This window comes from Phasianus colchicus, chromosome 5 (genome assembly GCF_987193195.1).
Source record: "Phasianus colchicus chromosome 5, bPhaCol1.hap1.1, whole genome shotgun sequence".
Taxonomy (NCBI): domain Eukaryota; kingdom Metazoa; phylum Chordata; class Aves; order Galliformes; family Phasianidae; genus Phasianus; species Phasianus colchicus.
In genome coordinates, this window is record NC_143440.1 from 53,051,138 (window position 1) to 53,076,566 (window position 25,429).

Below are 25,429 nucleotides of genomic sequence, written 5' to 3' on the forward strand. Positions count from 1 at the left end.
TGATTCTCTGATATCAGAGGTTCTACTTAAAATATAATCAGTCAACCAAAAGACGTATTATTATATAGGAAAAGGTTCTGCACCAGAGGGTGGTGGGCATGAAAGAGGCTCTGCAGGGCAGTGGGCCTGGCCCCAAGCTGCTGGAGTTGAAAAAGTGTCTGGACAATGTTCTCAGACAGGATCTGGTTTTAGGGTGGGCCTGAGTGGAGTCAGGGGTTAGACTCAATGATCCCATTGGGTCCCTTCCAACTCAAGATATTCTATCATTGTTTGCATTCATGTCTCAACAATGTGGGATACTGCAGGGCTGGGGAGGCAAAGTATCTTTCTTTTCAGGGTGTTTACACCTTCCTTTGCACGTGCAGTTGTACGACTGTTTGGCTGGAGGCTGGACTCAGATGTTTAGTTGAACAGCCCACTATTCCAGGTGTTAAAAATGAAGTAGCATTAACCGAGGAAACCTAACACAGTTAAAAAAAACAGCAACAACAACATTCTCAGACCAGGTAGGTGGAGCCAGAACCACAGGAGCCCGCTGACAAAAGTATGTGTGTTTTGAAGATTTGTCTCTGTGTTCCTTGCACTCTTTTGAGCACAGTCTTTAGCTACTCCTGTGGTCAGACCCTTCGGTTATGCCTTGTTAATCTGGTTACTCTTTTTCCTAACTTCTGCTTTCTCTAAAGCTGACAAGAGCCCATTTGGAGGAAGGTTTTATTGCTGCTTTTTTCTCTCCTCTTCCTTCCTCATCTAGTGCATTCATCTTTTAAAAACAGAGTAGTGAGTCTTGCTCTGTGGTTATTGCTGTCTCAGAGCTCAGTTTTAATTGACCTCATCCTTTCTGCAGAGATGCAGAAATGGAGAATACCTCGAGTCCCACATGGTTACACAACCAAGTACATTTCCTTTATAACTAAATTTCTAAACAATTTGCTTTGTCTCTTTTCCCTGTTGTAAATAGAATACAGAGAAAGAAACTACAGGATGAGAAAAGCACCATAAAGAAGCACGACTGCACACGCAAATCTACAAAACTCAGAAATGCAATGGGTGAAAAGTCTCAGATTAGTCTGTATCCAACACCATCATATTTAGAAACCATGCTGCCATTAGGCAGTCATTTCAGCAGAGAGTGGGTGATGATTAGGCTGGCATTTCCAGCTGTAGTTTTGAGAGTGAGCCAACAGTAGTGGCATTAGCAATAATTCAGGCTACTCGCATTATTTTTCATGTAGTGAATTTATTGTGAATTAAGAATATAGTGTTTTAATGATACATATGAAGGCCATCATATATGCACTCTGGTTTTGGCTGTGCACTTGAGAGAAGCATTAATATAAACAAAGAGGTAAATAACTATATACATCTCCTTTCCCAGAAAATATCTGAAGCAATTCCACCAAAGCGTGGCAGATCATTCTGTGCATTTAACTATTCAGTAAATATACACATAAAAATTTATTTATCCACATTTTTATAATAGTTATCACCATTATTTGGGTACCTTAAAAATGAGAAATAATTAAATGGTTTTTTTTTTTTTTGGTCTTGAATTTATTTATTTATTAATCTTTTAAGGCTAAATATGACCCACCACGATAATAAAAAACATGAGAAGAGAGGAAGGGGTAAAGCCTCTGTCTTTCTACACTAGTATTTTGTTTTTATTTTGTTTTTTAAAATGATTGTGAAGTATATGTTTACTTTAGCTGAAATAAAGAAAGATGCTTTAGTAAGAAAGCAAAAATAAGCCAGAGAGATTCAAAATCTAAACAGGTAAATATAAATCTCATAGTACTACTTTATACTCTGCTCTGCAAATAATATATAATCTAATCCTAACTGGTGTGTTTTTGAGAAGCATATATAACAAGACATTTTCCTGTCATTGAGTCTTTCAAAGGTTTACTTTCATGGTTCAGGTATCTTTTCAGACCTTATTAGAACTATGAACTCTCCTGTACTGTACCTGTTCTTGCCTTTGGAGCAGATTTGGAAAGATCACTATTTTTATTACTACACAGTATAGCACATTCAAGTACAGGAAGATGTGGTAAATTCTCTTCAAGGAACTGTTTTCGTAAATATCACCTGTAGGTTTTGTTTAATTTTTGGTTACAGGCAAATTAGGAAAACTTTTTTTTTTTTCTTTTCTCTTGTGTAGATTATTCTGTTTTCTGTGGGTAGTTGGCAAAAGACAATCTTCATTTGGTTGTATCTCCGGGGATATTAGGTTGACTAGCTTTTTCTTCCTCCAACAAGATTAGTTCAGTCCTTGCTAAAGATGTAACGATAGTTTGAGAAACTGGAATATTAGATGAAGTCCCGTCGATTTCTTGTTCTTCACTCTCTGTTATTTCTTTGGGTGATAAGCTTTCCTGTGCATCAAAAAATACATCAGGTTTATCTGAAGGGCTATCTTCATCTGATATTCTTCTCTCTTTATGACCTGTCTCTTCTTTGTCAACAGTCTTAGCTTTTTTAGAAGGAGATGTGAAACCTAGTTTGGGAAATCTAAACCATCCAGTTTTTTCAGTTTGCTTAGAAGAATCACTAACTGATGTGTCAGCAGGTTTCATATCTTCTGGCCTTGTTTCTTCTGATTTTTTTACTTCTGTTTTTGAATCTGAGCTTGTTTCATCACCAGAAGATGAAAAGCCAATACTTGGAAGCCAAAATTTGAATCTTCCAGGAGACCTTTTGCTGTCCGCCTTTTCTTTTTCATTAGTTACATACTTTTCTTCATCTTCTTGTGCTTCAACTATATCCTCATCTTTAGAGGGAGGAGCTGCAGTTATTTTTTCTGGTGCCTTATCAGGATGACTCTCTTCAGGTTTACTGGAAGGCTTTGTTTTTAATGTTGGTAAACCTATCATTGCGCTAGGTTCTTCAGTCTCACTGTGTGGTTTGTCAGATAGCTTAAGCTCAGCGATGACAGTCCTCTGTGCACTTACTGCAAAACTTTCATCAGAATGTTCAGATTTGTTCACTGATGCATTTTCCATTGAAGGGCTTTGCTGGACTTGCACTTCTAAGTTGCTGTGTGATTCAGGCAACTTTGCCTTGAGCAATGAAAATCCCAAAGTAGCAGTTTTAACTTCTGATGAGAGAATCTCTGATTCCTTCAGTATCTGGGTGGAGTAAATTTCACACCTTTCAATAGAAACATGTTCAGGTTCTACTTTCTCTCTCACTTCTTGGCCTTCTATGTATGACCAATGAATGTCTTGCCCTGCATTTGAAAGGCAGGAATCTATGGTAGCAGTCATCTGTGCTGTTTTAATGTCAGGTTCAATCAGTGTTAGAATTTTGCTTTTTGCTCTTTGAATATCTCCTTCCAGAGTCTCTGGTATTTCCTCGGGGACAGCAGAGCTTGCTTGCAAGTGCACCACTTCAATGTCAGCACTAGTTCCTTTTGGATCTGTTACCACTTTTGACAATGAAACATCAGCTTCACTTGGGAGAACTCTGAAAGTGAATCTTGGTATTTTTAGTTTGGGAATTTTTATATTTACTTCTGGACCATCTTGTGATTTGTCCACTGTTTCCACTATTACTCTAGCAGATGATTCTTTGTGATCTGTAGTTGGACTTGTTGGGCCAATGGACCCTTCTGATTTTTGTAACTGCATTTCCACTCTGCCTATTTCAGTTTTAGACATTGAAACAGCTCCTGACTTTGGCAAACTGATATCATCTTCAAAACCCTTCGCTTCTGAATATAATACTCCGAACTTTGGAATCTTAAACTTGTATGTTTTAATTTTACTTGTTTCTGCTCTGTCGTCTACTTGCGCTTCCACATTTGCAGACATGTCCTTTTCAACACGTTTCACTTGACATTCCATTGCAGGATCTACCCTCTCAATTTCAACATCCGTTTTCACTTCTGGAACATCTACCTTTACATCTTCCATCTTAGCTGCAACATAAACAGCATCTTCTGATCCCTTAGCAGTAGCCCACTCACCCGTAGACCATTTTAATTCACTGTCTTTTCCTGTAATTTTAATCTCACTTGTCTTTATCTTTACCGTTTTAATCACTGCCCCTTGATTTTGAAGGTCTAATTCTTCCTTTGCAAGACTTGCATCTGTTTTTTCCTGTGTTCTGTCCAGAGTAATTTCACCTGATAATGTTTTAAATTCTGCACTTAAAGTCTTTAGTTCAGTGGAACTTTCTACTTTTGGAGTATCTATATCCTGTGATTTGACTTTTGGCTCTTGAAGAGTCAGTGTACCCATAGGAAACTTACTAGGTGAACTGTTATCTTTGTCAATTACTGAAGCACTTATTTCCGCTTTAGATAATTCCACTGAAGACACCGTGAATTCTGAACTGTGCATTTTTTGTCCTTCAGCACCACGCTTAACTATGTCTGCATAAGTTTCAGTCTTTGGAATATTTACTCTACTATCTATGCTTTCTGCAGAGAATGAAATATCTCCTTCTACCTTTGGCAAGCTAATAACAGAACTCTCCACAGAATCTCCTAATTTTGGAGTTTCTTCTTTTTCAATAGTAATTTCAGCTTCAGTTTGTACTTTGGCAGAAGGAATGCCTGCCTGAGGTTTTTCTAGACTTCTTTCAACATCAGTATCACTTTTCTTTTCCTTTAAGGATGTGCGGCCAAATGCAGGTATTCTGAATTTTGGCATTTTAAACCACCCCTGATGTTCTTCAGTCTGAGCTTCTTCACCTTTCATTTCTTCTTCTGTTTTGATTTCTTTCTCCGTAAGGCTCTCAGTGTCTCCCTCTGTCACTGCTTTAGACTCTGACTGGGGGCTTATGTCTACCTTTGGAGCTTCAATGACAGCCATCAGAACTTGGGGTGTTTTTGCCTTTGAACCATAAACCTCTAGCCCAGGATCTGACATATCAGATGTAAATTCTGATGCTGGCACTCTCCCAGCAATGTCAGCAACTTCTGCTGTCGTTTTTAGCTGAGGTAGCTCAGCTTCTAATTTTGGAGAGCTGATCTCTGGCTCTGGGCCTTTCCCTTTTGTCAGAGAGATTCCAAACTTTGGCTTCTGGAATTTGGGCATTTTAATCTGTACATCGTGACCTTCCAATTTCATTTTTCTTCCATCCATAACTAATGATCCTTCTGTTGCTATTTTGGTGCTCCCCAGTTCAGTTGAAGTTTCTCCTTCAGTGAACTCAATGCCTGTTTTTTGAATTGAATCTTTATCAGAACTTGATTTTAGGACAACCTGATGAAAACTATCCTCTGAGACAGTCAGAGCAGTATCAATCTTGGCTGAGCTGACTCCCAAATCAGCTTGGAAGGCTTCTGTTCTGGAAAGCTCCAAAGTGGGGATCTTAACTGCAGCTGTTTTTATGCTTATTTGTGCCCCTTCTTCTGTCTGTGTGGAATGACTTCTTTCTATATCAGGTATCTGTATTGAATCAACTCCATCTCTTTCTGTTTTAGTAACAGTACTTCCAGCTTCAACTTTTAATGAATGTCCCTGAGATTTGGGAATCTTGATCTTGGAAAGTGAAATTTTAGGCATGACAAACTGAGGCTTTTTAATTGGACTTTTTGGTTGATCTTTTCCAGCAGTTATTTCCAGATCAAGGACAGGCCTGGGTCCTTGATCATCAACTACAGTTCCTTCCACTTCTGTGTCTATTCCACCTGACGTTACAGCAACTTGCTTGTCTTCTAAATTTGCTCCAGAATCTGCCTTAACAGTTGCTTCCTTCTTTGGTGACCAACTGAAGGATGGAAGTTTGAATTTTGGCATTTTGAAATGTCCTTCTTTCTCTTCTCCGTCTTCATTCCTGTGCTTTGTTTCTTCTTTAATTTTTAGTGCCATATCTGAATCTTGAACATCATTGTCTGTTTTTGAGATAGAAATCTCACCCGTTGGGAATTGAGTATCAGCTTCTGGAGCCTTCTTGTCAGCTTTGGTTATTTTCAATTTAGAGCTGGAAGATACTTTTCCTTCACCACATTCCACCTCCAAATGTGGTGCTTCCACGGCAATGTCAGCTATTTCTATCGTTGCTTTTAGTTGGGGAACCTTAGCTTCTGATTTGGTTTGGCTGACCTCCTTTTCTGATCCTTTACCTTTAGAATTTGTCGTTCCAAACTTTGGCATTTGGAATTTTGACATTTTTGTTTTCCCTTCAGCTCCTTCAACTTTTATTTCTACACCACCCATGGCAATTTCACTTGATATTCTTTTAACACTTGTCTCAGGACTCTTCACCTCAAGTAAGGCTTCAGTTGTCATCTTAGTATCTGAGGAAGGAATATCATCAGCAGATGATTTCTGGTTCAGGTCATCTTGTTCACAAGCAGTAAGTATGATTTCACCAGCAGGCATGCTAATATCCATTTCTATTTTGGGTCCTTCAACTTCACATTTGGGAAATTCTGGAGTTGAAACTCTAACTTTTGGCATCTTTACACCCATTTCCGCCCTTTCTTCACTACTCCCTTTGTCAGATTTCTGTACTGAAGCATCTCCACATTTTTCTTGTTTGAGATCACAAACATCAGTTTCTAGTATGGGCAGAGAGCTCTGGACTTTTTGACCCTTCACATCAATTTCTGGTGGTTTACCCTTTGACCAAGAAAATCCAAACTTGGGTTTTCGGAACTTAGGTATTTTAACCGTGTATTCTGTGTCACCAACACACAGCTCAGCAGGTGGTGTTTTTGCTCTTCCTGGCTTCATAATTCCTTGCTCACTAAAACCCTCCCCATTCAAAATCTCAAAATCTGTAAGTGAAATTTTTGATTCAGATTCTGCTACATTCATTTGATATTTGGTAAGAGTTATATCCCCTTTTGATAATGGGGAATCTTGATCAAATTTAGAAGAACTAATATCAACTTTGGAGAAACCCAAACTAGGAATTCTAAATTTACTGCTTTTAGAAGAGCTGTCTCCCTTAAAATCAGGAACAAGTTTACCTCCGACACTGCCAGAAATCACAGCAGGAGACTCCTCTGTTACAGAATAACAAATAGATTCTGACTCAGAACATTCAGTACTAGACTTACTTGGAAGCTCATGCTTTGAACTTCTAGAAAGTGAAACTCTAGGCATACTGAATAAAGAACCCTTAGATTTGCCAGGAGAATCCTCCGTCACACAGGATGAACTAGAGGTAACAGCAATGTCAGGTGCACGTATCTCGGCCCCAGGCAGGTTGCCGTCACCTGAAGGCTCCTTGAGGCTCACATCCACATCGGCAGCTACGGTGCCCTTGGCCTCTCTGCTGCTGGACCAGCCAAAGGAAGGCATGCCGAACTTGGGCATTTTGAACTTGCCGTCTTTTGCCTTGGTGGCCTCCTTCTCTGGGGCTTTTACCTCCCCCTCGAGGCTGAGCGCCGCCTCGGGCGCCTGCAGGTCGACACCGGCCTTCGGAAGCGTGATGTCGACGGAGGGCAGGCTGATGTCCACCTTGGGAGCTTTGATGTCAGCTTTGGGCATTTTGAGGGAGGGCTTCTCCAGTTTCCAGCCAGCCCCTTCGGTTTTGGCACCGGCAATGTCAGCTTTGAGGTCCAGTGAGGGGCCTTCCCCTGTGACCGTCACGGTGCCGGAGGGCAGCTCGACCTCTGTGGTGGGCAGGCTGACCTCGCCTTCGGGCCCTTCCGCCTTGGGCACCGACACTCCGAATTTGGGCTTGTCGAACTTGGGCATCTTAAACTTGCCTTTGAGGCCCGCGGCTTCCAGCTCGGCTCCGTCGAGCGAGCCTTCGGCGGAGGGCACTTTCAGGTCTACCTTGGGCGCCTGGAGGTCAAGGGAGCCCTCCACGGAGGGCGGCTTGATGTCGGGGGCCGAGATGCTGACGTCGACGGCGCCGGCCTTGACCTCTGCCTCGGGGAGGCTGGCGTCCACTTTGGGCACGCTGACGTCCACCTCGACTTTGGGAGCCTTGACGGTCGGCTTGGAGAAGGCCACGCTGGGCACCTTGACTTTTGGCATGTGTAGTTTTATGCCGCCGCCCTCCGCTTTGCCGGCAGCCACGTCCAGGCTGCCTTCGGCGTCAGGGCCCTGCAGGGCGAGCTCGCCCTCCGGGATTTCGCCCTGGGCTTTGGGCAGCGAGATCTCGGCCTTTGGCAGGCTGACCTGCACGTGGGGAGCTTTGACTTTGGGCAGCTTGACGCTGGGCATCTTGACGTCGGGCATTTTGAACCGGCCTTTCTCCGCATCCGCGGCCGCCTCGATGGTCACCTCGGCGCCGGGCGCTTGGATCTCGGCCCCGGGCAGGGTCACGTCGACGTCGGCGGTTCCCGAGGGTGCCGTCACCTGGGGCTCCTTGAGGCTCACGTCCACATCGGCAGCTACGGTGCCCTTGGCCTCTCTGCTGCTGGACCAGCCAAAGGAAGGCATGCCGAACTTGGGCATTTTGAACTTGCCGTCTTTTGCCTTGGTGGCCTCCTTCTCTGGGGCTTTTACCTCCCCCTCGAGGCTGAGCGCCGCCTCGGGCGCCTGCAGGTCGACACCGGCCTTCGGAAGCGTGATGTCGACGGAGGGCAGGCTGATGTCCACCTTGGGAGCTTTGATGTCAGCTTTGGGCATTTTGAGGGAGGGCTTCTCCAGTTTCCAGCCAGCCCCTTCGGTTTTGGCACCGGCAATGTCAGCTTTGAGGTCCAGTGAGGGGCCTTCCCCTGTGACCGTCACGGTGCCGGAGGGCAGCTCGACCTCTGTGGTGGGCAGGCTGACCTCGCCTTCGGGCCCTTCCGCCTTGGGCACCGACACTCCGAATTTGGGCTTGTCGAACTTGGGCATCTTAAACTTGCCTTTGAGGCCCGCGGCTTCCAGCTCGGCTCCGTCGAGCGAGCCTTCGGCGGAGGGCACTTTCAGGTCTACCTTGGGCGCCTGGAGGTCGAGGGAGCCCTCCACGGAGGGCAGCTTGATGTCGGGGGCCGAGATGCTGACGTCGACGGCGCCGGCCTTGACCTCTGCCTCGGGGAGGCTGGCGTCCACTTTGGGCACGCTGACGTCCACCTCGACTTTGGGAGCCTTGACGGTCGGCTTGGAGAAGGCCACGCTGGGCACCTTGACTTTTGGCATGTGTAGTTTCATGCCGCCGCCCTCCGCTTTGCCGGCAGCCACGTCCAGGCTGCCTTCGGCGTCAGGGCCCTGCAGGGCGAGCTCGCCCTCCGGGATTTCGCCCTGGGCTTTGGGCAGCGAGATCTCGGCCTTTGGCAGGCTGACCTGCACGTGGGGAGCTTTGACTTTGGGCAGCTTGACGCTGGGCATCTTGACGTCGGGCATTTTGAACCGGCCTTTCTCCGCATCCGCGGCCGCCTCAATGGTCACCTCGGCGCCGGGCGCTTGGATCTCGGCCCCGGGCAGGGTCACGTCGACGTCGGCGGTTCCCGAGGGTGCCGTCACCTGGGGCTCCTTGAGGCTCACGTCCACATCGGCAGCTACGGCGCCCTTGGCCTCTCTGCTGCTGGACCAGCCAAAGGAAGGCATGCCGAACTTGGGCATTTTGAACTTGCCATCTTTTGCCTTGGTGGCCTCCTTCTCTGGGGCTTTTACCTCCCCCTCGAGGCTGAGCGCCGCCTCGGGCGCCTGCAGGTCGACACCGGCCTTCGGAAGGGTGATGTCGACGGAGGGCAGGCTGATGTCCACCTTGGGAGCTTTGATGTCAGCTTTGGGCATTTTGAGGGAGGGCTTCTCCAGTTTCCAGCCAGCCCCTTCGGTTTTGGCACCGGCAATGTCAGCTTTGAGGTCCAGTGAGGGGCCTTCCCCTGTGACCGTCACGGTGCCGGAGGGCAGCTCGACCTCTGTGGTGGGCAGGCTGACCTCGCCTTCGGGCCCTTCCGCCTTGGGCACCGACACTCCGAATTTGGGCTTGTCGAACTTGGGCATCTTAAACTTGCCTTTGAGGCCCGCGGCTTCCAGCTCGGCTCCGTCGAGCGAGCCTTCGGCGGAGGGCACTTTCAGGTCTACCTTGGGCGCCTGGAGGTCGAGGGAGCCCTCCACGGAGGGCGGCTTGATGTCGGGGGCCGAGATGCTGACGTCGACGGCGCCGGCCTTGACCTCTGCCTCGGGGAGGCTGGCGTCCACTTTGGGCACGCTGACGTCCACCTCGACTTTGGGAGCCTTGACGGTCGGCTTGGAGAAGGCCACGCTGGGCACCTTGACATTTGGCATGTGTAGTTTCATGCCGCCGCCCTCCGCTTTGCCGGCAGCCACGTCCAGGCTGCCTTCGGCGTCGGGGCCCTGCAGGGCGAGCTCGCCCTCTGGGATTTCGCCCTGGGCTTTGGGCAGCGAGATCTCGGCCTTTGGCAGGCTGACCTGCACGTGGGGAGCTTTGACTTTGGGCAGCTTGACGCTGGGCATCTTGACGTCGGGCATTTTGAACCGGCCTTTCTCCGCGTCCGCGGCCGCCTCGATGGTCACCTCGGTGCCGGGCGCTTGGATCTCGGCCCCGGGCAGGGTCACGTCGACGTCGGCGGTTCCTGAGGGTGCCGTCACCTGGGGCTCCTTGAGGCTCACGTCCACATCGGCAGCTACGGCGCCCTTGGCCTCTCTGCTGCTGGACCAGCCAAAGGAAGGCATGCCGAACTTGGGCATTTTGAACTTGCCATCTTTTGCCTTGGTGGCCTCCTTCTCTGGGGCTTTTACCTCCCCCTCGAGGCTGAGCGCCGCCTCGGGCGCCTGCAGGTCGACACCGGCCTTCGGAAGGGTGATGTCGACGGAGGGCAGGCTGATGTCCACCTTGGGAGCTTTGATGTCAGCTTTGGGCATTTTGAGGGAGGGCTTCTCCAGTTTCCAGCCAGCCCCTTCGGTTTTGGCACCGGCAATGTCAGCTTTGAGGTCCAGTGAGGGGCCTTCCCCTGTGACCGTCACAGTGCCGGAGGGCAGCTCGACCTCTGTGGTGGGCAGGCTGACCTCGCCTTCGGGCCCTTCCGCCTTGGGCACCGACACTCCGAATTTGGGCTTGTCGAACTTGGGCATCTTAAACTTGCCTTTGAGGCCCGCGGCTTCCAGCTCGGCTCCGTCGAGCGAGCCTTCGGCGGAGGGCACTTTCAGGTCTACCTTGGGCGCCTGGAGGTCGAGGGAGCCCTCCACGGAAGGCGGCTTGATGTCGGGGGCCGAGATGCTGACGTCGACGGCGCCGGCCTTGACCTCTGCCTCGGGGAGGCTGGCGTCCACTTTGGGCACGCTGACGTCCACCTCGACTTTGGGAGCCTTGACGGTCGGCTTGGAGAAGGCCACGCTGGGCACCTTGACTTTTGGCATGTGTAGTTTCATGCCGCCGCCCTCCGCTTTGCCGGCAGCCACGTCCAGGCTGCCTTCGGCGTCGGGGCCCTGCAGGGCGAGCTCGCCCTCCGGGATTTCGCCCTGGGCTTTGGGCAGCGAGATCTCGGCCTTTGGCAGGCTGACCTGCACGTGGGGAGCTTTGACTTTGGGCAGCTTGACGCTGGGCATCTTGACGTCGGGCATTTTGAACCGGCCTTTCTCCGCGGCCGCGGCCGCCTCGATGGTCACCTCGGCGCCAGGCGCTTGGATCTCGGCCCCGGGCAGGGTCACGTCGACGTCGGCGGTTCCCGAGGGTGCCTTCACCTGGGGCTCCTTGAGGCTCACGTCCACATCGGCAGCTACGGCGCCCTTGGCCTCTCTGCTGCTGGACCAGCCAAAGGAAGGCATGCCGAACTTGGGCATTTTGAACTTGCCATCTTTTGCCTTGGTGGCCTCCTTCTCTGGGGCTTTTACCTCCCCCTCGAGGCTGAGCGCCGCCTCGGGCGCCTGCAGGTCGACACCGGCCTTCGGAAGGGTGATGTCGACGGAGGGCAGGCTGATGTCCACCTTGGGAGCTTTGATGTCAGCTTTGGGCATTTTGAGGGAGGGCTTCTCCAGTTTCCAGCCAGCCCCTTCGGTTTTGGCACCGGCAATGTCAGCTTTGAGGTCCAGTGAGGGGCCTTCCCCTGTGACCGTCACGGTGCCGGAGGGCAGCTCGACCTCTGTGGTGGGCAGGCTGACCTCGCCTTCGGGCCCTTCCGCCTTGGGCACCGACACTCCGAATTTGGGCTTGTCGAACTTGGGCATCTTAAACTTGCCTTTGAGGCCCGCGGCTTCCAGCTCGGCTCCGTCGAGCGAGCCTTCGGCGGAGGGCACTTTCAGGTCTACCTTGGGCGCCTGGAGGTCGAGGGAGCCCTCCATGGAAGGCGGCTTGATGTCGGGGGCCGAGATGCTGACGTCGACGGCGCCGGCCTTGACCTCTGCCTCGGGGAGGCTGGCGTCCACTTTGGGCACGCTGACGTCCACCTCGACTTTGGGAGCCTTGACGGTCGGCTTGGAGAAGGCCACGCTGGGCACCTTGACTTTTGGCATGTGTAGTTTCATGCCGCCGCCCTCCGCTTTGCCGGCAGCCACGTCCAGGCTGCCTTCGGCGTCGGGGCCCTGCAGGGCGAGCTCGCCCTCCGGGATTTCGCCCTGGGCTTTGGGCAGCGAGATCTCGGCCTTTGGCAGGCTGACCTGCACGTGGGGAGCTTTGACTTTGGGCAGCTTGACGCTGGGCATCTTGACGTCGGGCATTTTGAACCGGCCTTTCTCCGCGTCCGCGGACGCCTCGATGGTCACCTCGGCGCCAGGCGCTTGGATCTCGGCCCCGGGCTGGGTCACGTCGACGTCGGCGGTTCCCGAGGGTGCCGTCACCTGGGGCTCCTTGAGGCTCACGTCCACATCGGCAGCTATGGCGCCCTTGGCCTCTCTGCTGCTGGACCAGCCAAAGGAAGGCATGCCGAACTTGGGCATTTTGAACTTGCCGTCTTTTGCCTTGGTGGCCTCCTTCTCTGGGGCTTTTACCTCCCCCTCGAGGCTGAGCGCCGCCTCGGGCGCCTGCAGGTCGACACCGGCCTTCGGAAGGGTGATGTCGACGGAGGGCAGGCTGATGTCCACCTTGGGAGCTTTGATGTCAGCTTTGGGCATTTTGAGGGAGGGCTTCTCCAGTTTCCAGCCAGCCCCTTCGGTTTTGGCACCGGCAATGTCAGCTTTGAGGTCCAGTGAGGGGCCTTCCCCTGTGACCGTCACGGTGCCGGAGGGCAGCTCGACCTCTGTGGTGGGCAGGCTGACCTCGCCTTCGGGCCCTTCCGCCTTGGGCACCGACACTCCGAATTTGGGCTTGTCGAACTTGGGCATCTTAAACTTGCCTTTGAGGCCCGCGGCTTCCAGCTCGGCTCCGTCGAGCGAGCCTTCGGCGGAGGGCACTTTCAGGTCTACCTTGGGCGCCTGGAGGTCGAGGGAGCCCTCCACGGAAGGCGGCTTGATGTCGGGGGCCGAGATGCTGACGTCGACGGCGCCGGCCTTGACCTCTGCCTCGGGGAGGCTGGCGTCCACTTTGGGCACGCTGACGTCCACCTCGACTTTGGGAGCCTTGACGGTCGGCTTGGAGAAGGCCACGCTGGGCACCTTGACTTTTGGCATGTGTAGTTTCATGCCGCCGCCCTCCGCTTTGCCGGCAGCCACGTCCAGGCTGCCTTCGGCGTCGGGGCCCTGCAGGGCGAGCTCGCCCTCCGGGATTTCGCCCTGGGCTTTGGGCAGCGAGATCTCGGCCTTTGGCAGGCTGACCTGCACGTGGGGAGCTTTGACTTTGGGCAGCTTGACGCTGGGCATCTTGACGTCGGGCATTTTGAACCGGCCTTTCTCCGCGTCCGCGGACGCCTCGATGGTCACCTCGGCGCCAGGCGCTTGGATCTCGGCCCCGGGCTGGGTCACGTCGACGTCGGCGGTTCCCGAGGGTGCCGTCACCTGGGGCTCCTTGAGGCTCACGTCCACATCGGCAGCTACGGCGCCCTTGGCCTCTCTGCTGCTGGACCAGCCAAAGGAAGGCATGCCGAACTTGGGCATTTTGAACTTGCCGTCTTTTGCCTTGGTGGCCTCCTTCTCTGGGGCTTTTACCTCCCCCTCGAGGCTGAGCGCCGCCTCGGGCGCCTGCAGGTCGACACCGGCCTTCGGAAGGGTGATGTCGACGGAGGGCAGGCTGATGTCCACCTTGGGAGCTTTGATGTCAGCTTTGGGCATTTTGAGGGAGGGCTTCTCCAGTTTCCAGCCAGCCCCTTCGGTTTTGGCACCGGCAATGTCAGCTTTGAGGTCCAGTGAGGGGCCTTCCCCTGTGACCGTCACGGTGCCGGAGGGCAGCTCGACCTCTGTGGTGGGCAGGCTGACCTCGCCTTCGGGCCCTTCCGCCTTGGGCACCGACACTCCGAATTTGGGCTTGTCGAACTTGGGCATCTTAAACTTGCCTTTGAGGCCCGCGGCTTCCAGCTCGGCTCCGTCGAGCGAGCCTTCGGCGGAGGGCACTTTCAGGTCTACCTTGGGCGCCTGGAGGTCGAGGGAGCCCTCCACGGAAGGCGGCTTGATGTCGGGGGCCGAGATGCTGACGTCGACGGCGCCGGCCTTGACCTCTGCCTCGGGGAGGCTGGCGTCCACTTTGGGCACGCTGACGTCCACCTCGACTTTGGGAGCCTTGACGGTCGGCTTGGAGAAGGCCACGCTGGGCACCTTGACTTTTGGCATGTGTAGTTTCATGCCGCCGCCCTCCGCTTTGCCGGCAGCCACGTCCAGGCTGCCTTCGGCGTCGGGGCCCTGCAGGGCGAGCTCGCCCTCCGGGATTTCGCCCTGGGCTTTGGGCAGCGAGATCTCGGCCTTTGGCAGGCTGACCTGCACGTGGGGAGCTTTGACTTTGGGCAGCTTGACGCTGGGCATCTTGACGTCGGGCATTTTGAACCGGCCTTTCTCCGCATCCGCGGCCGCCTCGATGGTCACCTCGGCGCCGGGCGCTTGGATCTCGGCCCCGGGCAGGGTCACATCGACGTCGGCGGTTCCCGAGGGTGCCGTCACCTGGGGCTCCTTGAGGCTCACGTCCACATCGGCAGCTACGGTGCCCTTGGCCTCTCTGCTGCTGGACCAGCCAAAGGAAGGCATGCCGAACTTGGGCATTTTGAACTTGCCATCTTTTGCCTTGGTGGCCTCCTTCTCTGGGGCTTTTACCTCCCCCTCGAGGCTGAGCGCCGCCTCGGGCGCCTGCAGGTCGACACCGGCCTTCGGAAGGGTGATGTCGACGGAGGGCAGGCTGATGTCCACCTTGGGAGCTTTGATGTCAGCTTTGGGCATTTTGAGGGAGGGCTTCTCCAGTTTCCAGCCAGCCCCTTCGGTTTTGGCACCGGCAATGTCAGCTTTGAGGTCCAGTGAGGGGCCTTCCCCTGTGACCGTCACGGTGCCGGAGGGCAGCTCGACCTCTGTGGTGGGCAGGCTGACCTCGCCTTCGGGCCCTTCCGCCTTGGGCACCGACACTCCGAATTTGGGCTTGTCGAACTTGGGCATCTTAAACTTGCCTTTGAGGCCCGCGGCTTCCAGCTCGGCTCCGTCGAGCGAGCCTTCGGCGGAGGGCACTTTCAGGTCTACCTTGGGCGCCTGGAGGTCGAGGGAGCCCTCCACGGAAGGCGGCTTGATGTCGGGGGCCGAGATGCTGACGTCGACGGCGCCGGCCTTGACCTCTGCCTCGGGGAGGCTGGCGTCCACTTTGGGCACGCTGACGTCCACCTCGACTTTGGGAGCCTTGACGGTCGGCTTGGAGAAGGCCACGCTGGGCACCTTGACTTTTGGCATGTGTAGTTTCATGCCGCCGCCCTCCGCTTTGCCGGCAGCCACGTCCAGGCTGCCTTCGGCGTCGGGGCCCTGCAGGGCGAGCTCGCCCTCCGGGATTTCGCCCTGGGCTTTGGGCAGCGAGATCTCGGCCTTTGGCAGGCTGACCTGCACGTGGGGAGCTTTGACTTTGGGCAGCTTGACGCTGGGCATCTTGACGTCGGGCATTTTGAACCGGCCTTTCTCCACGTCCGCGGCCGCCTCGATGGTCACCTCGGCGCCAGGCGCTTGGAACTCAGCCCCGGGCAGGGTCACATCGACGTCGGCGGTTCCCGAGGGTGCCGTCACCTGGGGCTCCTTGAGGCTCACGTCCACATCGGCAGCTACGGTGCCCTTGGCCTCTCTGCTGCTGGACCAGCCAAAGGAAGGCATGCCGAACTTGGGCATTTTGAACTTGCCGTCTTTTGCCTTGGTGGCCTCCTTCTCTGGGGCTTTTACCTCCCCCTCGAGGCTGAGCGCCGCCTCGGGCGCCTGCAGGTCGACACCGGCCTTCGGAAGGGTGATGTCGACGGAGGGCAGGCTGATGTCCACCTTGGGAGCTTTGATGTCAGCTTTGGGCATTTTGAGGGAGGGCTTCTCCAGTTTCCAGCCAGCCCCTTCGGTTTTGGCACCGGCAATGTCAGCTTTGAGGTCCAGTGAGGGGCCTTCCCCTGTGACCGTCACGGTGCCGGAGGGCAGCTCGACCTCTGTGGTGGGCAGGCTGACCTCGCCTTCGGGCCCTTCCGCCTTGGGCACCGACACTCCGAATTTGGGCTTGTCGAACTTGGGCATCTTAAGCTTGCCTTTGAGGCCTGCGGCTTCCAGCTCGGCTCCGTCGAGCGAGCCTTCGGCAGAGGGCACTTTCAGGTCTACCTTGGGCGCCTGGAGGTTGAGGGAGCCCTCCACGGAAGGCGGCTTGATGTCGGGGGCCGAGATGCTGACGTCGACGGCGCCAGCCTTGACCTCTGCCTCGGGGAGGCTGGCGTCCACTTTGGGCACGCTGACGTCCACCTCGACTTTGGGAGCCTTGACGGTCGGCTTGGAGAAGGCCACGCTGGGCACCTTGACTTTTGGCATGTGTAGTTTCATGCCGCCGCCCTCCGCTTTGCCGGCAGCCACGTCCAGGCTGCCTTCGGCGTCGGGGCCCTGCAGGGCGAGCTCGCCCTCCGGGATTTCGCCCTGGGCTTTGGGCAGCGAGATCTCGGCCTTTGGCAGGCTGACCTGCACGTGGGGAGCTTTGACTTTGGGCAGCTTGACGCTGGGCATCTTGACGTCGGGCATTTTGAACCGGCCTTTCTCCACGTCCGCGGCCGCCTCGATGGTCACCTCGGCGCCGGGCGCTTGGAACTCGGCCCCGGGCAGGGTCACGTCGACGTCGGCGGTTCCCGAGGGTGCCGTCACCTGGGGCTCCTTGAGGCTCACGTCCACATCGGCAGCTACGGTGCCCTTGGCCTCTCTGCTGCTGGACCAGCCAAAGGAAGGCATGCCGAACTTGGGCATTTTGAACTTGCCATCTTTTGCCTTGGTGGCCTCCTTCTCTGGGGCTTTTACCTCCCCCTCGAGGCTGAGCGCCGCCTCGGGCGCCTGCAGGTCGACACCGGCCTTCGGAAGGGTGATGTCGACGGAGGGCAGGCTGATGTCCACCTTGGGAGCTTTGATGTCAGCTTTGGGCATTTTGAGGGAGGGCTTCTCCAGTTTCCAGCCAGCCCCTTCGGTTTTGGCACCGGCAATGTCAGCTTTGAGGTCCAGTGAGGGGCCTTCCCCTGTGACCGTCACGGTGCCGGAGGGCAGCTCGACCTCTGTGGTGGGCAGGCTGACCTCGCCTTCGGGCCCTTCCGCCTTGGGCACCGACACTCCGAATTTGGGCTTGTCGAACTTGGGCATCTTAAACTTGCCTTTGAGGCCCGCGGCTTCCAGCTCGGCTCCGTCGAGCGAGCCTTCGGCGGAGGGCACTTTCAGGTCTACCTTGGGCGCCTGGAGGTCGAGGGAGCCCTCCACGGAGGGCGGCTTGATGTCGGGGGCCGAGATGCTGACGTCGACGGCGCCGGCCTTGACCTCTGCCTCGGGGAGGCTGGCGTCCACTTTGGGCACGCTGACGTCCACCTCGACTTTGGGAGCCTTGACGGTCGGCTTGGAGAAGGCCACGCTGGGCACCTTGACTTTTGGCATGTGTAGTTTCATGCCGCCGCCCTCCGCTTTGCCGGCAGCCACGTCCAGGCTGCCTTCGGCTTCGGGGCCCTGCAGGGCGAGCTCACCCTCCAGGATTTCGCCCTGGGCTTTGGGCAGCGAGATCTCGGCCTTTGGCAGGCTGACCTGCACGTGGGGAGCTTTGACTTTGGGCAGCTTGACGCTGGGCATCTTGACGTCGGGCATTTTGAACCTGCCTTTCTCCACGTCCGCGGCCGCCTCGATGGTCACCTCGGCGCCGGGCGCTTGGAACTCGGCCCCGGGCAGGGTCACGTCGACGTCGGCGGTTCCCGAGGGTGCCGTCACCTGGGGCTCCTTGAGGCTCACGTCCACATCGGCAGCTACGGTGCCCTTGGCCTCTCTGCTGCTGGACCAGCCAAAGGAAGGCATGCCGAACTTGGGCATTTTGAACTTGCCATCTTTTGCCTTGGTGGCCTCCTTCTCTGGGGCTTTTACCTCCCCCTCGAGGCTGAGCGCCGCCTCGGGCGCCTGCAGGTCGACACCGGCCTTCGGAAGGGTGATGTCGACGGAGGGCAGGCTGATGTCCACCTTGGGAGCTTTGATGTCAGCTTTGGGCATTTTGAGGGAGGGCTTCTCCAGTTTCCAGCCAGCCCCTTCGGTTTTGGCACCGGCAATGTCAGCTTTGAGGTCCAGTGAGGGGCCTTCCCCTGTGACCGTCACGGTGCCGGAGGGCAGCTCGACCTCTGTGGTGGGCAGGCTGACCTCGCCTTCGGGCCCTTCCGCCTTGGGCACCGACACTCCGAATTTGGGCTTGTCGAACTTGGGCATCTTAAACTTGCCTTTGAGGCCCGCGGCTTCCAGCTCGGCTCCGTCGAGCGAGCCTTCGGCGGAGGGCACTTTCAGGTCTACCTTGGGCGCCTGGAGGTCGAGGGAGCCCTCCACGGAGGGCGGCTTGATGTCGGGGGCCGAGATGCTGACGTCGACGGCGCCGGCCTTGACCTCTGCCTCGGGGAGGCTGGCGTCCACTTTGGGCACGCTGACGTCCACCTCGACTTTGGGAGCCTTGACGGTCGGCTTGGAGAAGGCCACGCTGGGCACCTTGACTTTTGGCATGTGTAGTTTCATGCCGCCGCCCTCCGCTTTGCCGGCAGCCACGTCCAGGCTGCCTTCGGCTTCGGGGCCCTGCAGGGCGAGCTCACCCTCCAGGATTTCGCCCTGGGCTTTGGGCAGCGAGATCTCGGCCTTTGGCAGGCTGACCTGCACGTGGGGAGCTTTGACTTTGGGCAGCTTGACGCTGGGCATCTTGACGTCGGGCATTTTGAACCTGCCTTTCTCCGCATCCGCGGCCGCCTCGATGGTCACCTCGGCGCCGGGCGCTTGGATCTCGGCCCCGGGCAGGGTCACATCGACGTCGGCGGTTCCCGAGGGTGCCGTCACCTGGGGCTCCTTGAGGCTCACGTCCACATCGGCAGCTACGGCGCCCTTGGCCTCTCTGCTGCTGGACCAGCCAAAGGAAGGCATGCCGAACTTGGGCATTTTGAACTTGCCGTCTTTTGCCTTGGTGGCCTCCTTCTCTGGGGCTTTTACCTCCCCCTCGAGGCTGAGCGCCGCCTCGGGCGCCTGCAGGTCGACACCGGCCTTCGGAAGCGTGATGTTGACGGAGGGCAGGCTGATGTCCACCTTGGGAGCTTTGATGTCAGCTTTGGGCATTTTGAGGGAGGGCTTCTCCAGTTTCCAGCCAGCCCCTTCGGTTTTGGCACCGGCAATGTCAGCTTTGAGGTCCAGTGAGGGGCCTTCCCCTGTGACCGTCACAGTGCCGGAGGGCAGCTCGACCTCTGTGGTGGGCAGGCTGACCTCGCCATCGGGCCCTTCCGCCTTGGGCACCGACACTCCGAATTTGGGCTTGTCGAACTTGGGCATCTTAAGCTTGCCTTTGAGGCCTGCGGCTTCCAGCTCGGCTCCGTCGAGCGAGCCTTCGGCAGAGGGCACTTTCAGGTCTACCTTGGGCGCCTGGAGGTTGAGGGAGCCCTCCACGGAGGGCGGCTTGATGTCGGGGGCCGAGATGCTGACGTCGACGGCGCCGGCCTTGACCTCTGCCTCGGGGAGGCTGGCGTCCACTTTGGGCACGCTGACGTCCACCTCGACTTTGGGAGCCTTGACGGTCGGCTTGGAGAAGGCCACGCTGGGCACCTTGACTTTTGGCATGTGTAGTTTCATGCCGCCGCCCTCCGCTTTGCCGGCAGCCACGTCCAGGCTGCCTTCGGCGTCGGGGCCCTGCAGGGCGAGCTCGCCCTCCGGGATTTCGCCCTGGGCTTTGGGCAGCGAGATCTCGGCCTTTGGCAGGCTGACCTGCACGTGGGGAGCTTTGACTTTGGGCAGCTTGACGCTGGGCATCTTGACGTCGGGCATTTTGAACCGGCCTTTCTCCGCGTCCGCGGCCGCCTCGATGGTCACCTCGGCGCCGGGCGCTTGGAACTCGGCCCCGGGCAGGGTCACGTCGACGTCGGCGGTTCCCGAGGGTGCCGTCACCTGGGGCTCCTTGAGGCTCACGTCCACATCGGCAGCTACGGTGCCCTTGGCCTCTCTGCTGCTGGACCAGCCAAAGGAAGGCATGCCGAACTTGGGCATTTTGAACTTGCCGTCTTTTGCCTTGGTGGCCTCCTTCTCTGGGGCTTTTACCTCCCCCTCGAGGCTGAGCGCCGCCTCGGGCGCCTGCAGGTCGACACCGGCCTTCGGAAGCGTGATGTTGACGGAGGGCAGGCTGATGTCCACCTTGGGAGCTTTGATGTCAGCTTTGGGCATTTTGAGGGAGGGCTTCTCCAGTTTCCAGCCAGCCCCTTCGGTTTTGGCACCGGCAATGTCAGCTTTGAGGTCCAGTGAGGGGCCTTCCCCTGTGACCGTCACGGTGCCGGAGGGCAGCTCGACCTCTGTGGTGGGCAGGCTGACCTCGCCTTCGGGCCCTTCCGCCTTGGGCACCGACACTCCGAATTTGGGCTTGTCAAACTTGGGCATCTTAAACTTGCCTTTGAGGCCCGCGGCTTCCAGCTCGGCTCCGTCGAGCGAGCCTTCGGCGGAGGGCACTTTCAGGTCTACCTTGGGCGCCTGGAGGTCGAGGGAGCCCTCCACGGAGGGCGGCTTGATGTCGGGGGCCGAGATGCTGACGTCGACGGCGCCGGCCTTGACCTCTGCCTCGGGGAGGCTGGCGTCCACTTTGGGCACGCTGACGTCCACCTCGACTTTGGGAGCCTTGACGGTCGGCTTGGAGAAGGCCACGCTGGGCACCTTGACTTTTGGCATGTGTAGTTTCATGCCGCCGCCCTCCGCTTTGCCGGCAGCCACGTCCAGGCTGCCTTCGGCGTCGGGGCCCTGCAGGGCGAGCTCGCCCTCCGGGATTTCGCCCTGGGCTTTGGGCAGCGAGATCTCGGCCTTTGGCAGGCTGACCTGCACGTGGGGAGCTTTGACTTTGGGCAGCTTGACGCTGGGCATCTTGACGTCGGGCATTTTGAACCGGCCTTTCTCTGCGTCCGCGGCCGCCTCGATGGTCACCTCGGCGCCGGGCGCTTGGAACTCGGCCCCGGGCAGGGTCACGTCGACGTCGGCGGTTCCCGAGGGTGCCGTCACCTGGGGCTCCTTGAGGCTCACGTCCACATTGGCAGCTACGGTGCCCTTGGCCTCTCTGCTGCTGGACCAGCCAAAGGAAGGCATGCCGAACTTGGGCATTTTGAACTTGCCGTCTTTTGCCTTGGTCGCCTCCTTCTCTGGGGCTTTTACCTCCCCCTCGAGGCTGAGCGCCGCCTCGGGCGCCTGCAGGTCGACACCGGCCTTCGGAAGCGTGATGTCGACGGAGGGCAGGCTGATGTCCACCTTGGGAGCTTTGATGTCAGCTTTGGGCATTTTGAGGGAGGGCTTCTCCAGTTTCCAGCCAGCCCCTTCGGTTTTGGCACCGGCAATGTCAGCTTTGAGGTCCAGTGAGGGGCCTTCCCCTGTGACCGTCACGGTGCCGGAGGGCAGCTCGACCTCTGTGGTGGGCAGGCTGACCTCGCCTTCGGGCCCTTCCGCCTTGGGCACCGACACTCCGAATTTGGGCTTGTCAAACTTGGGCATCTTAAACTTGCCTTTGAGGCCCGCGGCTTCCAGCTCGGCTCCGTCGAGCGAGCCTTCGGCGGAGGGCACTTTCAGGTCTACCTTGGGCGCCTGGAGGTCGAGGGAGCCCTCCACGGAAGGCGGCTTGATGTCGGGGGCCGAGATGCTGACGTCGACGGCGCCGGCCTTGACCTCTGCCTCGGGGAGGCTGGCGTCCACTTTGGGCACGCTGACGTCCACCTCGACTTTGGGAGCCTTGACGGTCGGCTTGGAGAAGGCCACGCTGGGCACCTTGACTTTTGGCATGTGTAGTTTCATGCCGCCGCCCTCCGCTTTGCCGGCAGCCACGTCCAGGCTGCCTTCGGCGTCGGGGCCCTGCAGGGCGAGCTCGCCCTCCGGGATTTCGCCCTGGGCTTTGGGCAGCGAGATCTCGGCCTTTGGCAGGCTGACCTGCACGTGGGGAGCTTTGACTTTGGGCAGCTTGACGCTGGGCATCTTGACGTCGGGCATTTTGAACCGGCCTTTCTCCGCGTCCGCGGCCGCCTCGATGGTCACCTCGGCGCCGGGCGCTTGGATCTCGGCCCCGGGCAGGGTCACGTCGACGTCGGCGGTTCCCGAGGGTGCCGTCACCTGGGGCTCCTTGAGGCTCACGTCCACATCGGCAGCTACGGTGCCCTTGGCCTCTCTGCTGCTGGACCAGCCAAAGGAAGGCATGCCGAACTTGGGCATTTTGAACTTGCCGTCTTTTGCCTTGGTGGCCTCCTTCTCTGGGGCTTTTACCTCCCCCTCGAGGCTGAGCGCCGCCTCGGGCGCCTGCAGGTCGACACCGGCCTTCGGAAGCGTGATGTCGACGGAGGGCAGGCTGATGTCCACCTTGGGAGCTTTGATGTCAGCTTTGGGCATTTTGAGGGAGGGCTTCTCCAGTTTCCAGCCAGCCCCTTCGGTTTTGGCACCGGCAATGTCAGCTTTGAGGTCCAGTGAGGGGCCTTCCCCTGTGACCGTCACGGTGCCGGAGGGCAGCTCGACCTCTGTGGTGGGCAGGCTGACCTCGCCTTCGGGCCCTTCCGCCTTGGGCACCGACACTCCGAATTTGGGCTTGTCAAACTTGGGCATCTTAAACTTGCCTTTGAGGCCCGCGGCTTCCAGCTCGGCTCCGTCGAGCGAGCCTTCGGCGGAGGGCACTTTCAGGTCTACCTTGGGCGCCTGGAGGTCGAGGGAGCCCTCCACGGAGGGCGGCTTGATGTCGGGGGCCGAGATGCTGACGTCGACGGCGCCGGCCTTGACCTCTGCCTCGGGGAGGCTGGCGTCCACTTTGGGCATGCTGACGTCCACCTCGACTTTTGCATCCCTGTCAGTGATTGTCTCACTTAACAGAATTTCTGGTTTGAGTGTTTCATCTTTACTTGTTCCCCATGTAAATGTAGGTAATTTAAACTTAGGTAATCTCTGTTTGCTTTCTTTTCCATCAACATCTTTTTCTCCTTTCTTTGCAGTAATTTCTATCTTTGAACTTCTGTCACTTCTTTGTATGTTTCTGTCTTCTGTCTGTTCCTTTTTTACTGTGTATTTGGATTCTACTTTGCTGTCTTCTATTTTAGTATCACCTGTGGGTAATGTCACCATTTCGACTGATGGTATTGTTATTTTCCATGTAGATTCTTCTTTTTCTGTATCAGGTATCTGAGCTTGCAGATCCATTTTCTTTCCTTTCTCCATTTCTTTATCAGCTTGTGTTACCAATCCTGAATCTGGAACATCTATTTCTGATTTTGTTAATATCTTTTTAGTGTCTGTTTCTTTTCTTTTTGGCACTGACATCCAAAATTTTGTTTTCTGAATTGTTGGTATCTGTTTGTCATCTTCTGCTTGTTTTTCTCTGTCTTCCAGTGTCTCGGGTGTTTGTATTTCAACTCTAGGTCTACCTATTTCTAAATCTCTTTCTTCTATGTATACTTCTGCAGTGTGATCCATTATGTCTACTTTAATTCCATTTTCTCCTTCTGTTTTATCTTCTGTTCCTTTTTGCTTCTTTTTTCGGGATTTTGTTGAGGCTTTTGGTGTTTGTTTTGTTGGGGTTTCTTTCAGATCTGCTTCTAAACTTGGCTTTGATACCTTTCTGGTTATATCTTGCACTTCAGGTACAGTATACTTCAATGCTGATTCCTTTTCCTTTTTAATGCTTATTTCAACTTCAGGGCACTTTTTTGCATATGTGGGAATACCATTTTCCACATCTTTTAAGTCTGTTGTTGAAGTTTCATGTAATTCCTCTGTTTTCATTTCAGAAGTAGAAGCAGTATATTCAACAGTCAGTATTTCAGGACCTTCCAGGCTGATATCTTCTTTGTGTATTTTCTGTTTTTCATATAACAATGTAGTATTTATTTCTTTTTTTTGCTTGTCTTGATGTTCTGTTTTGGATCTATGCATTTTGAATCCAATACTAGGGAACTTCAGCTTCTTTTGGCTTCCTTTTTTTTGTTTGATATGAATTTCTTGTTGAGATTCTGTATCTGTGCTTGTAGGGGAAATATCCTGTATAGCAGGCTCATATGCATCTGATGTACTGTGAGATCTTCTGTGTCCCAGTATCTTTTTATTTTTAATTGACTGGAATTTTGGCCATGATAATCTATCTTTTTTGGGTCTTTTGCTTCTTCCAACCCTTTGGTTTACAATTAATGTTTCTCTGTCTTCTTCTGAAGTAGCTTTTCCTGAAACGTGCAGTGCTTCTTCAGGAATGCTTTCACTGAGTTCTTTATCCTGAAAGAACAAATAGTAGTTACTAAATCAAGTGTAAAATAATATGGAAACAACACAGAACAAAACAGGAAATACAAAATATGTAGAAAATTGAGCTTTGTATTTGCATTATCTACCTGTTACATTTAAAAAATTATAAAAATGGAGTAGATAATTAAATAGATTACTATTAAGTAAATGGATTTCGTGAATGTAATATGTAGATTTATGGTGTACCTTCTTTGCAAAACACTGCAGTAAATAGAAGGTTCAATAATTGTCTATATTTATAATCTATATTTATAATAACGTTTGTAAAAATATTATTCATTTTTGTATGATATGAAGAGAAAATTTACAGAAAGAATTTTGAAGTGTTCAAGAGGCATATGGATGAGGAGCTACGAGATATGGATTAGTAGCTTGTGGTAGTAATGGTGATGGGAGGACGGTTGGACTAAATGATCTTATAGGTCCTTTCCAACCTTGTGATTCTATGAATGCAGTGAAGATCTGTGAGGAGCCCTTGTGTATGTAAATATCAGGGATTATACATATATTTAATAGAAATTTTCTCACAGTTATTTTGAGAAAAATATTTTCTGGTACTTCACATTTTTAAAGAATATTGAATGTAAGCAGTACAGTTCATCTGCGCTCATTTTGTCAGTGGGCTTAACAACAATACCAATGCTGACTCACCACTTTACATCAATACTGTAGCTTTTATGCCAACAAGTATTAATTTTATTCAGTTTAAACACATGGCTATGTCTTAAGAAGACAGGTGAATGTATTTTCTATTCTATATTTCCACACAGCATGTCATTATGGTGTTATCCAAACTTGGTAAA

At 54.6% G+C, this 25,429-nt stretch overlaps 1 protein-coding gene across 3 annotated transcripts in view; it reads right to left on the reverse strand.

Annotated features, from left to right (window-relative positions):
* Positions 1-1,217: 1,217 nt before the first annotated feature.
* The window catches only part of AHNAK2 (AHNAK nucleoprotein 2), a 60,496-nt gene continuing 36,284 nt past the window's right edge, over positions 1,218-25,429 (reverse strand). For all 3 annotated transcript variants that reach the window (XM_090141742.1, XM_031605555.2, XM_090141743.1), the window contains one exon: positions 1,218-24,596. In XM_090141742.1, coding sequence (XP_089997868.1) covers positions 2,202-24,596 — 22,395 coding nt within the window. In that variant the 3' untranslated portion in view covers positions 1,218-2,201. The remainder of the gene's footprint in view (positions 24,597-25,429) is intronic.